This window comes from Anolis sagrei, chromosome 5 (genome assembly GCF_037176765.1).
Source record: "Anolis sagrei isolate rAnoSag1 chromosome 5, rAnoSag1.mat, whole genome shotgun sequence".
Lineage (NCBI taxonomy): Eukaryota > Metazoa > Chordata > Lepidosauria > Squamata > Dactyloidae > Anolis > Anolis sagrei.
This window is the reverse complement of record NC_090025.1, coordinates 193295312-193308459: the sequence shown is the minus strand read 5'-3', so window position 1 is coordinate 193308459 and position 13148 is coordinate 193295312. Positions and strand designations below refer to the sequence as shown.

Genomic DNA, 13148 nt, shown 5'->3' with positions numbered 1-13148 from the left:
AATTGCCCATCGTTGGAAGAGTCACGCTATGGAGAGGAAAAATCCTGCAGCCTCACACAGAACATTAAAAACCACAGAAGCACACAATGATGCAGAAAGAGGAGGGTGACATTTCTTGCAACTCATGGGCACCAAAGCAGACCCACATCTCTAAAATTACAACAGCACAACAACAGAGAGGAAACAAACAAGGATATCTAATCACCTCTCAACAAAAGTTTGCTCCAGGCACTGTCAGGCCATTACATGCTAATTAAGGTGATCAGTTAAAACATTCACACCTAGCTCCAGCAGACAAGAGTCCTTTGTCTCACCTTGGTCATTCCACAGATAAACCCACTTTCCTAGTTCCAACAGACCTCACTACCTCTGAGGATGCTTGCCGTAGATGCAGGCGAAACGTCAGGAGAGAATGCCTCTAGACCATGGCCATATAGCCCGAAAAAACCTACAACAACCCACAGACCCACATCCCCAGTGGAATGCATGATGGCAGCTCGTCAAAACAGTGTTGTCTCATTCACCAAAGATTTCAGTAGAGCCAAATGGTCTGGTGGTGCACGGGATAAACTGCTGAGCTGCTGAATTTGCTGACCAAAGGGTTGGCAGTTTGAATCTGGGAAGCGGAGTGAGCTCCCACTGTTTGGCCCAGCTTCTGCCAAACTAGCAGTTTGAAAATATGACAATGTGAGTAGATCAATAGGTGCCATTTCTGTGGGAAGGTAACGGTGTTCCGTGCAGTCATGCTAGCTGCATGACCTAAGAGATGTCTATGGACAAGACCGGCTCTTCGGCTTAGAAATGGAAATGAGCACTACCCCCCACAGTTGGACGCAACTAGACTTAATTGTTGGGATTCATCCCTGACTGTACAAGTCTCTGGCTCTCAATGAGTAATTAGCCTAGATAGATTAGAGCAGTGGTTCTCAATCTTCCTAATGCCACGACCCCTTAATACAGTTCCTCATGTGGTGGTGACCCCCAACCATAACATTATTTTCATTGCTACTTCACAACTGTAATTTTGCTACTGTTATGAATCGTAATGTAAATATCTGTTAAGCAGGATGTATTTTCATTCATTGGACCAAATTTGGCACAAACATCCAATACACCCATATTTGAATACTGGTAGGGTTGGAGGCGATTGATTTTGTCATTTGGGAGATGTAGTTGTTCACCTACAATCAAAGAGTATTCTGAACTTCACCAGTGAGAGAATTGTGCCAAACTTTCCACACAGAACACCCATGATGAATTGACAGTGATTTAGGGGAGATGTAGTTCCCCTACATCCGGAGAGCACTGCGAACCCAAACAACTACGCAATATGGGTTCCTAAGACATCAGAAATATGTGTTTTCTGATGGTCGTTGGCAACCCCTCTGAAACCTCCTTGAGACCCTATTGGGGGTCCCGACCCCCAGGTTGAGAAACACTGGATTAGAGTGAAAGATTCCTTCCCCAATTTCCTCCACTAAGCTTATCTTAAGAAGGGGCTTAGAAGGGGGTTGTCTTACTCATCTTTGCATGCCACTATCTCCTCCCTCTTTGAATACTTAGCAGTGTGATCTCTTCAGGGAAAATATAACTTCCCCTTTAAAGGTGTTTTAGTGCCCTGGCAAAGCCATGTGGTCAGAGTTCACTATACTGGCTCTCTTTTCCTTTTGTCTTCTCTAGAGTGAGGAAGCATCTTACCATTGTCCATACAAGATGTTATAGATATAGCTACTTTTTATTTTTCCTTTTCCTTAGAAGATAGCTCAGTGAAGCTAGTGAGCTCAAAGAATCTTTCCTATCTAGAATGGATTTCTTTTGTCTTTAATAAGCATATTATTTTTGATCCTATGAAGTTGTGGATCTGCAATTCCGTTCCATCCTGTTGAATGGAAGCCAATCCTTGCTCACCACATGGAAGTTTCTGTTACTTATGAACCGTGAATCTAGCACTCTGCTATATTTTTGGTGGAATCACCCCCAGAGAGGGTTATTTTTGAGCCTTACAGCTCCTGATGGTTCCGTGCAGTCATGCTGACCGCATGACCTAGGTGGTGTCTATGGACAACACTGGCTCTTCGCCTTAGAAATCGAGATGAGCACCACCCCACAAAGTCGGATGCGACTAGACTTAATGTCAAGAGGAAACCTTTACCTTTACCTCTCTGGACACACTTCATCTTGAAAACTCTCTTCTTGAATTGTGGTGCTCAAATCTGGACACAGTATTCAAAATCCTCCTGCCCCTTTAATTTCCCCAGAGCTGTTGCACTCCAGGGCAGGAAAAGCCCTCTGACTTGAAACACCACACAATGAATAGGAAAACAATCCTTTTATTGGATTGTTGTAGGTTTTTTCGGGCTATATGGCCATGGTCTAGAGGCATTCTCTCCTGACGTTTCGCCTGCATCTATGGCAAGCATCCTCAGAGGTATTGTGGGCTCGGCCTCATGTAAGCCTCTGTAAGCCTCACTACCTCCGAGGATGCTTGCCATAGATACAGGTGAAATGTCAGGTGAGAATGCCTCTAGACCATGGCCATATAGCCCGAAAAAACCTACAACAACCCAGTGATTCTGGCCATGAAAGCCTTCGACAATAAATCCTTTTATTGAAGATAATTAAAAAGCAGCAAAGTAAAAAGCACTTTAAAGAAATAGGTAAATCCAATTAGGTAAGAAGATAAGCAGAAACAAAACAGTGCGGAGTAAAGTTCAGCAAAGTCCATGAAAACAAAGTCCACACTTCTCTAATATAATCCAGAAAACCAGAAAACATTAATCCAAGGCATGAGTATGTAGTCATAAAATCCAAGAATCAAAACCATGACACAAGAAATACTTAAGCATGAATCTTCTAAGCTAGAATGAACAAGGACGAGAACTTAACATGATCCCAAACAATGCTTCATCTGACTGTATTTCCCATACTTCGAACTGTTAAGTTATCCCCAGCACTCAGAAATTGGTTTCACGTTAATTGCGATTCCCTTATCTTTTTTTTGTCAAATTCTGGCAGATCGCCGAAGGCACTGTTCGGCTTGTCTGTTTTGACTAATCTTCTGCCGTCTATCTATTTACTCATTAACTTCTGCAGGTGCAGAGTTGTTTTCAAGCCCCAAATCCTGGGGACTCTCTGGTAACAATTCAGGGAGTACACCATCATCCCCACACCCTTCAGGGACATTCTCATGAGAAATTACACTTTGCACAGGGGTCTCCTGGTCCTTCTCTGCATCAGTATCATTGACCAAACCATTGCCATCTTGAAATTCATTGGCATCACTTCTCACATCCAAAGCACCCTGATCCTGAAGCACAATCACAGGCTGAACTCCAACAAGAGCGACCTCAGCCACCCGTGTCTCTGCTGCTCTCCGTTTATGCTCTTGACTCATTCCCCTGTGATGCCAAACGATGCCAAATGTCCTTTGCGCTCGGGTCTCTGCACCGGGTGCCAGTTGCTGTCGGCACATGTTCGAGCCCAGCGCCGCCTGCCAAAAACCTGGGCTAATTTAGTTAACATTTCAAGTTGTGTGTGTATTTTTTTCTACACACAAAAAAGCCATTTTAAAAGGAAATGATTGAATTTGAGAATTATATTCCGGAGAGAATTGGTAATGGAGGTCCCCCCTCCCTCCCTCTCTGCCTCGGGGTTTTGTAATTTCCCCATGTCAATGTTATTATGAATAGGCTAACTCAATAATGAGATCATTCCCCATATGAGAATCCAAATAATTGAAGCTTGCCAGAGGACTTTGTTCCCCCTAAATCTGCTCAAGTCAGACTTCTTCACCCATCTAATTTGGTCTCGGAGAAGAAGGAGACGGAGAAGACAGAGGGGGAAAGGGGACAAAAGGCGGCATGAGTTTCCCTGTCCATTATGGGTAGATTATTCCAGCCCAAAGCGGGGAGGGGGAGGCAGGGAACAAAAGCCTACTCTGTCCAGACAGGCATTTTGATTCCTGACCCCAAAAATATCCTGATGAATATTTCATACATTCAGCTGTCCATTGCTGAAATAACTAATGCTAAGATTAAAGAAACAATTGGACACAGAGAGAGGGCAAGCAAACCAGCGAGCCATGTTTCTCTTATCTATTTGCACAATCAATGCAATTTTTCAAGGAGTGGCAGGTGTGTATGTGCTGTTGATGCTTGTTCCTATTAGTCCATGTGTCACTCCACAACTGACACTGAAAGATTGCACAACTGGGTCTGGAAAAGATGTCCTGACCACACTTCTGTTTGCAAACAGGATCCGCGTCATACAGCAACATCCATGCTGCATGTTTATGAACATAAGGTGTCAGTGTCTTCGAAATTCGAACCACAGACAAGAAGACAATAGGAACGTATTTTCCCCTATGAACCATCAAGATTATTAAGATCGTCTGGAGAGGCCCTGCTCTCGGTCCCACCGGCCTCACAAGCACGTCTGGTGGGGATGAGGGACAGGGTCTTCCCGGTGGTGGCCCCGCAACTCTGGAACTCTCTCCCACCGGAGATCAGAACCGCCCCTTCTATCCTGACTTTTAGGAAACAGGTGAAGATGTGGTTATGGAGACAGGCTTTTGATGAGTGAGACAACACCCTAAGACATGGATGGAAGATGATGTATAATTGTTTTTTTGTATGACAACTGAGTTTTGTATGACACTGTAGTTTTGGATATATTTGTTGTTTTAATGTGTTATTGTAATATGAACTATGATGTTTTTACCGATTGTATGTGTTTTTATGGTTGGAAACCGGTCTGAGTCCCTCAAAAGAGGTGAGAAGGTCAGTATATAAAACTCTGACATAAATAAATAAATAAATAAATAAATAAATAAATGCGTGAATAGTGGTGATACAAGGAAGAATTTAGTGCTTAGCAATCCAAATGGCATGAGCAAGGGAGTCAAGTCATATGTTGCACCTCAACTAGGGCTCATCTTGCTCAAGCACTCATCAGGAAGGCAAGCGTAGTAAAAGACAGTTTATTGAAAATGCACACACAGTAAAAGAGTGAAAAATCCAAATATGGAAGATAAAAGAAGTCTCAAAAATCAGAGATAAATCTACCATGGAAAGGTTAAAACATGAACATTAATCCAAAGAGCAGGGTATAATCATGAGCTTGAGTCATCCAAAAGACAAGGAATAAAACATCAACTTGAGTAGTCCAAGAATCAAAGAGTAATACATGAGCTTGAGTCCATGGTAAAATCCCCAAGACTTAAAGCAAAACTTGACTAGGACATGGCTTGAAGCGGGGAACAAAGCAGAAGCTTCTTTCTCTATTTGCTACGTTGATTGAACAGAGAACTAAAAGCTATTCTTTCCCTAATCCCTTTCCCATGGTCTGTCTTGCACCTGGAATTCTTCTGCCACAGAAGCAGCCTTGATTCTGTGTCCAACTCCCTTCCACCCTTCTCTGCCTTTCAGCTTCTAAAACAGTTTTATTTTCACACAGAGAATCAACCAAATCCCCCTCCGTTCTCCCAACCGAGGAATCACCACCCTGTTCTGACATCCCCTCTGTATGAGAACCTCCAGAAGCATCAGACCCTGCAGGCCCTGCACCCCAAACCCCTCATCATCATCCTCAGCTGGCTGAGCTACAACATCATATACTAAAGATGATGGGTTGAACACCTGATCTGTCACCATGAATGATGAGATAGAGTTTCTTCCTTTCTGTTCAAATTGTTCATGTGCTTCTTGTGGATTTCAGTGGCATCTCTGTTTAGTCTGGCATGGTGGTTGTTGGTGTGGTCCAGCATTTCTGTGTTCTCAAATAATATGCTGCGTCCAAGTTGGTTCATCAAGTGCTCTGCTATGGCAGACTTCTCTAGTTGAGTTAGTCTGCAGTACATTGTCAAAGGCTTTCATGGCTGGAATCACTGGATTGTTGTATGCTTTCTGGGCTATATGGCTATGTTCTAGAAGCATTCTTTCCTGATGTTTCTCCTGCATCTATGACAGGCATCCTCAGAGGTTGTGAGGTCTCACAACCTCTGAGGATGCCTGCTATAGGTGCAGGTGAAACGTCAGGAGAAAATGCTTCTGGAACATGGCCATGCAGCCCAAAAATCTTACAGCAACCTAGTCTGCAGTGCCTTTCATGTTCCTTGATTTGTGTTTGGACACTGTGTAGGGACCACTAAAAACATAAAGGCCCAAACACATAGAATCAAAGAAACAAAGAGTTGGAATAGACCTCATGGGCCATCCAGTCCAGCCCCCTGCCAAGAAGCAGGAATATTGCATTCAAATCACCCCTGACAGATGGCCATCCAGCCTCTGTTTAAAAGCTTCCAAAGAAGGAGCCTCCACCACACTCCGGGGCAGAGAGTTCCACTGCTGAACGGCTCTCCCAGTCAGGAAGTTCTTCCTTGTGTTCAGATGGAATCTCCTCTCTTGTAGTTTGAAGCTATTGTTCTGCATCCTAGTCTCCAAGGAAGCAGACAACAAGCTTGCTCCCTCCTCCCTGTGGCTTCCTCTCACATATTTCTACATGGCTATCATATCTCTTCTCAGCCTTCTCTTCTTCAGGCTAAACATGCCCAGTTCCCTAAGCCGCTCCTCATAGGACTTGTTCTCCAGACCTTTGATCATTTTAGTCGCCCTCCTCTGGACACATTCCAGCTTGTCAAGGAACATAAAGGCACTGCAGACTACTTCAGCCAGAGAAGTCAGCCATAGTAGAGCACTCAATGAACCATTTGAGAACACCGAAATGTTGGACTACTCCAACAACCACCATGTCAGGCTACACAGAGAAGTCATTAAAATCCACAAACACGTGGACAATTTCAACAGAAAGGAGGAAACCATGAAAATACACCAAATCTGTTTACCAGCATTAAAAAACTCTAAAATCATAACAGTAAATAAAGACAGGGGAGCTCCAGACAAGAAACAATCAGGAACAGCTAATCACCTCTCAACAAAGGATTCCCCCAGGCAGTAAGAAGCGACACCTTGAAAACTGCTTGGCTATTAAGTGCTGGCTAATTGAAACATTCACACCTACCTCAAACAGACAAGAGTTCTTTCTCCCACCCTGGACATTCCACAGATATATAAACCCCATTTTCCTAGTTTCCTAGTTACCCGTTGCCCTTTTGCCCCAGGATTAATAGGGGCAGAATGCCCTTCCCACCTTGCAAAGTCCAGGTCGGCTTCTCGTGACATGGTGATGTTGGTCAGGTTCTGCTGGAGGATGAAGATGTTTCGACACATTTTCTTGATGCCTGACTCACTGATGCGCTTGAAGTACTGGGCCCCGTTGATGAGGATGCAGGAGATCAAGTGGCCCAGACCTGGGGGGAAACAGAGAAATTAGGAGAGATTTCACACATAGGCAGTCATAATTAGGTAAAAGGGTCCTCCCCCCCCCCCCCCAAACCCTTGCAACGCAGTGATAACTTGTAAAATAACTTGAATCTGCCTAATGGGGTACATGAAGCAGGTAATGTTCTGCTTTTCGACAGCACCAAATTCTCACGGGACAAACATGAAAAATGTTCAGCATATGTTTGCACTGGGGAATACCTTCAAAGCTAATTTTGCAAATTTAGCTTCCCTAGTTAATAAAATACAAAGGGGGTGGATTGTAATGGAGGGGGTGTTGAAAGCAGACGGGGAAACGTGAGAGTGGGGTTAGCGCTTCATGACGATAGGAGCAAATCAACAGCAACCAACACTACTGGGCTGTGGCACAGCTAGCTGATTGAGGTCATAAGTTCTAAGCCAGCCCGGGTTGGAGTGAGCTTCCAGCCATTAGTCTAGCTTGCTGTTGACCTATGAGCCCGAAAGACAGTTGCATCTATCAAATAGGAAATTTAGATACTGCTTTATGCAGGGAGGTAATTTAACTAATTTACAATGCCATAAAACCTTCAAGCAGCATGCAAAAGAATGAGAAAGTACTTCATCAAAGGACTCTGCATCACAAATGGTGAAGTGGCAGCTGGAATCGAGCATACCTTCATGAAGCTGGAATGTTAAATTGCCTCTGTGTCTGTCTATATATGTTGTGTGTCTAATTGGCACTGAATCTTTGCCATATATATATGTGCATTGTGTGGGGTGAGAAGGGCAGAATATAAATAATGTAAATAAAGAAAGAAAAACCTGGTTGGATCCTGGGACTGATGCTTCTGCACTGGGCATTTACATGGCCAGTGTTTTTTCTGTACCTCTTTCCTTTACAATCACAAATATCTAGAAATCTTAGCCAAAAAATTACCCAAAAAGCTTGGGTTAACCTATCCATAGGTCAATGTGAGTACAGACCCAGTGATTCTGGCCATGAAAGCCTTTGACAATAAATAATCTGCAACTACATATCTGGACTCAGTAAGGTCCTATTTTGATCAGAAAATGACAGTGATTTCCTTCCTTCCAAACTCTAAGGCCCCTCAAATTCCCAGCAGGTAACCTACCTTCAAAGATGTACTGGAACTTGTGTTGCTGAAGGCTGGCGCTCATGGCTTCTTCAATGGCGCTGATGTCCTTGTTGAGGCGCACCACCAGAGGGTCATAGTCCATGCTCTCCACATTGGCAACAATGGCATAGTTTCCCTGCTTGGCCAAAGGGATCAAGTAGTGGAAGCAGTGAACCCTGCGGAGATGGAGATCAATCCAATGGTGACCTGTTTTCGTATTACTTAGTCTCAGAGTATTCCTAATTGTGATTTGGGAGTGCAAATATATGCGGAGTTTCCCTGTGCATGTTGCGCTCTGCACAGGAGATGGCTCTGTTCACATTGATGACACAATGAAGATATGATGTCATGGATTTGTTGTAGAAAATGTTATTTGAGATTAAGATAATTTGGTTTTGCATGCATCTGGGTAAAAGCAGTCATCAGAAAACAAGAAGAGGAGGAGACCACTACAGGTTGAGAAAGAGTAACTTGCCCAAGGAAAGCCAGGAATTCCATCACTGATCCAAACCATTATCTACCACTCAAACCACTACATGACACCAGCTTTGATGGACACATTACTGAACATATAAAATGGTCTGGCTGTTGTCCAAAGATGAGACATGCATACCTTTCACTTTTTAGATGAAACTTCACAGAAAAACAACAAGTTGATTCTATGATTCTAAGTCAATTGCAGGATTTTTTGGACCCATCCCTTCATGGGAACATCCAAGACACATCTGAACCGAATTGTACAAAAGGCAAATTTTGCAAAGTGTGTCAATTACATACATTTATGCAAATAGACTCAATTTCCATAATGCATTCCAATTGCAGATTATGGGGTTTGTGTCTGCCTTGATTGCTTGAATGAGGCAGCTCTGAAGCAAGGACTGAAAGCTGGGAGAGGAAGAGCAAGGGCAAGCATGTGCTGGAGAAAGCCACAGAAGCCCACCCTTGCCTGGGCCAGGAAAACCTGGAGAAGAAGCTCTGTCCACTTGGGCTCGCTGTGGACAGTGGCTGGAGCTGGAGACAGACATGTTGAGGGCTGGAGGTCATGCTAATATAATATATACCATCTGGTCTGGGGGTTTCGTACAGCAGTTGATGTTGCACAGACTCATTTTCTCTTGGAAGTGGAAAGGATCCTAAGGCTTGAACCTGATACAGTTGAGATACTTCTGAGAGATGCTCCTCACGAAGAGCTGTTCAGCAGTGGAACTCTCTCTCTGCGTTGGAGTATGGTGGAGGCTCCTTCTTTGGAGGCTTTTGAACAGAGGCTGGATGGCCATCTGTTGGGGGTGCTTTGAATGCAATTTTCCTACTTCTTGGCAGGGGGTTGGACTTGATGGCTCCTGGGGATCTGTTCTAACTGTGATTCTTTGACTCTCTGGTTCTAAGTTGGCCACAGAGTTGTGCTGGGAGACTTATAGAATCATAGAGCTTGAAGAGACCTCATGGGCCATCCAGTCCAACCCCACTCTCCCAAGAAGCAGGATAACCCACATTCAAAGTACTCCAACAGATGGCCATCCAGCTTCTAAAGAAGGAGCCTCCATCACACTCCGGGGCAGGGAGTTCCACAGCTGAACAGCTTTCACTGTTAGGAAGTTCTTCCTAATGTTCAGATGGAATCTCCTTTCTTGTAGTTTGAAGCCTTTGCTCCATTGAGTCCCAAACCGTTCAGGGCTTTGTAGGTAAGAACCTGCACCTTGAATTGGGATCGGAAAATAAACAACAGCCAGTGGAGCTCCTAAAACAGGGGAGTTGACCATCCAGCCTCTGTTTAAAAGCCTCCAAGGAAGGAGCCTCCACCACACTCCGGGGCAGAGAGTTCCACTTCTGAACAGCTCTCTCAGTCAAGAAGTTCTTCCACATGTTCAGATGAAATCTCCTTTCTTGTAGTTTGAAGCCATTGCTCCATTGCGTCCTAGTCTCCAGGGCAGCAGAAAACAAGCTCCCTCCCTCCTCCCTATGACTTCCCCTCACATATTTATACATGGCTATCATGTCTCCTCTCTGCCTCCTCTTCTGCAGGCTAAACATACCCAGCTCTTTAAGCTGCTCCTCATAGGGCTTGTTCTCCAGACCTTTGATCCTTTGAGTCGCCCTCCTCTGGACACATTCCAGCTTAGGGTCAACACCTCCCTTCCATTCTGGTGCCCAGAACTGGACACAGTGGGATTCCAGGTAAAGTGGTCTGACCAAGGCAGAATAGAATAGAGGGGGAACATGACTTCCCTGGATCTAGGCACTAGATTCCTATTTATGCAGGCCAAAATCCCATTGGCTTATGTTTAACTTGTTGTGTTCTCCAGTGTGCTTCTATTCTATGCTTCCTTGGAAATCGTTCATTCAATACGGTTTAATACTACCTGTGGTGTAGCACTGTCCTGAAATGTTGGATGCGACATTCTGGGAGTTGAAGTCTCCAACAATTATGCTTCCCAAATAATAAATAAATAAATAAATAAATCTGGTTGTGATCTGGGTCATTGATGTCTAAACCTTCCTAGGACTTCTCTTGCCCCAAAATTTGAAACCTTTGAATTTTGAATTCTGTTGAACAGGCTCCTCCATTACCCTTAACTCATAGCTAATAACAAACTCAAAAAACCTGCTTAGTGCCTGGTTTTGTTCCAGGGAGGCCATTCGAATTCTCCCCAAAGGCTGGCTTCTGATATCTTAGCTACAGTTGACAGGGAGGCTGTGTTGCACCCAGTACGCTTTTAGGGGAGAAAATAACGAACTACAAAAGACAAATGTTGTTGTTGTCACCCCAAAGGTCCCATCTCTCTCGCTGCTGAGATGTTTGCATTGACCTTGACGCAACATTGGCATTAAGGTTTTCTGAAAACATTGCTGATTGCACAGCAGGAGGGCTGATTTTTGTGCAAAATGCGTCTTCGGGAACGCAAATGCTGATCTGCGGCTGGCGGCGGAGTCACTAAAAGCCCCCCGAAGGGCAGGCCTTTTATTGAATAAGACTGCTTGATAAAGGTGACATTTTCCGAACAAAGTGACAACTTACTGTTTATTTCTCCTTTTAAAGTTGAACCAAGGGAATAACAATAATGGAGGAAAGGGAGGCCCTGCTTAGTGGTTTCTCTCTTAACTATAACCTGCATTTCCATCTGTCACTCCCGCCTTCTCTATCCATCATGGTGAGAAAAAGGCCCACAGCGTTTAGGCAGAGCATCAATGCATCAAGGGTCCTCAATTTTGGGTCCTCCAGATGTTTTGGACTTCAGTTCCCAGAAATTTTTACAACTGGCCAAGCTGCCTGGGACTTCAGGGAACTTTTTGATAACAAAAAGTTGAGATGGGGTCACAATGCCAACTCCTTTCTCATCTTGACAGTTCCTGGACAGAGGTTTTAGGAAATACAACATTGGGAGACCTTTACGACCTTTACGTCCCGGACCCAATTCAAGGTGCAGGTTCTTACCTACAAAGCCCTGAACGGTTTGGGACCTGCCTACCTGTGTGACCGCATTTCTGTGTACAAACCCACACGATCTTTTCGATCATTTGGAGAGGCACTACTCGCGCTCTCACCTGCATCGCAAACGCGATTGGTGGGGATGAGAGAGAGGGCCTTCTCGGTGGTGACCCCTCGACTCTGGAACTCACTCCCTAAGGACATCAGGCATGCCCCATATTTGGCAGTCTTCAGGTGGAGCTTGAAAATGTGGTTGTTCCAGTGTGCCTTCCCAGAATAATGAACCCTTAAACGCGATTGGTGGGGATGAGAGAGAGGGCCTTCTCGGTGGTGGCCCCTCGACTCTGGAACTCATTCCCTAAGGACATCAGGCATGCCCCATCTTTGGCAGTCTACAGGAGGAGCTTGAAAATGTGATTGTTCCAGTGTGCCTTCCCAGAATAATGAACCCTTAAACGCGATTGGTGGGGACGAGAGAGAGGGCCTTCTCGGTGGTGGCCCCTCGACATTGGAACTCACTCCCTAAGGACATCAGGCATGCCCCATCTTGGGCAGTCTTCAGGAGGAGCTTGAAAACGTGGTTGTTCCAGTGTGCCTTCCCAGAATAATGAATCCTTAGCACTATGTCCCACAAAGCACTTTATATTGATTTAGGACTGCTTGTATTTCTCCATCAACGCCCCATCTCCTGCATCTTGTCCATGCCTAGCATTATTTTTTAAACTTTGATTACATTTGGCCCAGCCATAGTTTTAAATGTGCACTGTATTTGTTTAATGTTATGCTATTTGTGTATGTTTTTTTATTTTTAATTGCTTTGTATTTGTACCTGTTATTGCTTGTATTGCTTGTATTGTGGGCTCGGCCTCATGTAAGCCACACCGAGTCCCTTGGGGAGATGGTAGCGGGGTATAAATAAAGTATTATTATTATTATTATTATTATTATGGGTGCTCTACATGAGATATGGGTGCTCTACATGGAGCTCCCTTTGAAGACTGTTCAGAAGCTTCAACTAGTCGAATGTGTGACAGCCAGATTGCTCACCAGAGCTGCGTACAGGGAGCGAACCAACCCCCCCCCCCCCAATTACGTCAGATCCACTTGCTGCCAATCTACTACCAAGCACAAGTCCATAAATCCCTAAATGATTCCAGCCCAGCTTACTTGTCCGAACGTATCTCCCTCTATGACCCACTTTGGAGATTATGACCATCTGGGGAGGCCCTACTCTCGATCCCACCACCCTCGCAAGCGCAGCTGGTGGGGATGAAAGACAGGGCCTTC

General features: G+C 44.6%; 1 protein-coding gene across 1 annotated transcript in view; it reads right to left on the bottom strand.

Annotated features, from left to right (window-relative positions):
* EXOC4 (exocyst complex component 4) overlaps window positions 1-13148 on the bottom strand; it is a 579446-nt gene that overhangs the window by 32648 nt on the left and 533650 nt on the right. Inside the window, exons 16-17 of the mRNA XM_060776413.2 lie at window positions 8432-8610; window positions 7147-7306 (exon numbers count right to left, since the gene is read on the bottom strand). Coding sequence (XP_060632396.2) covers window positions 7147-7306; window positions 8432-8610 — 339 coding nt within the window. The remainder of the gene's footprint in view (window positions 1-7146; window positions 7307-8431; window positions 8611-13148) is intronic.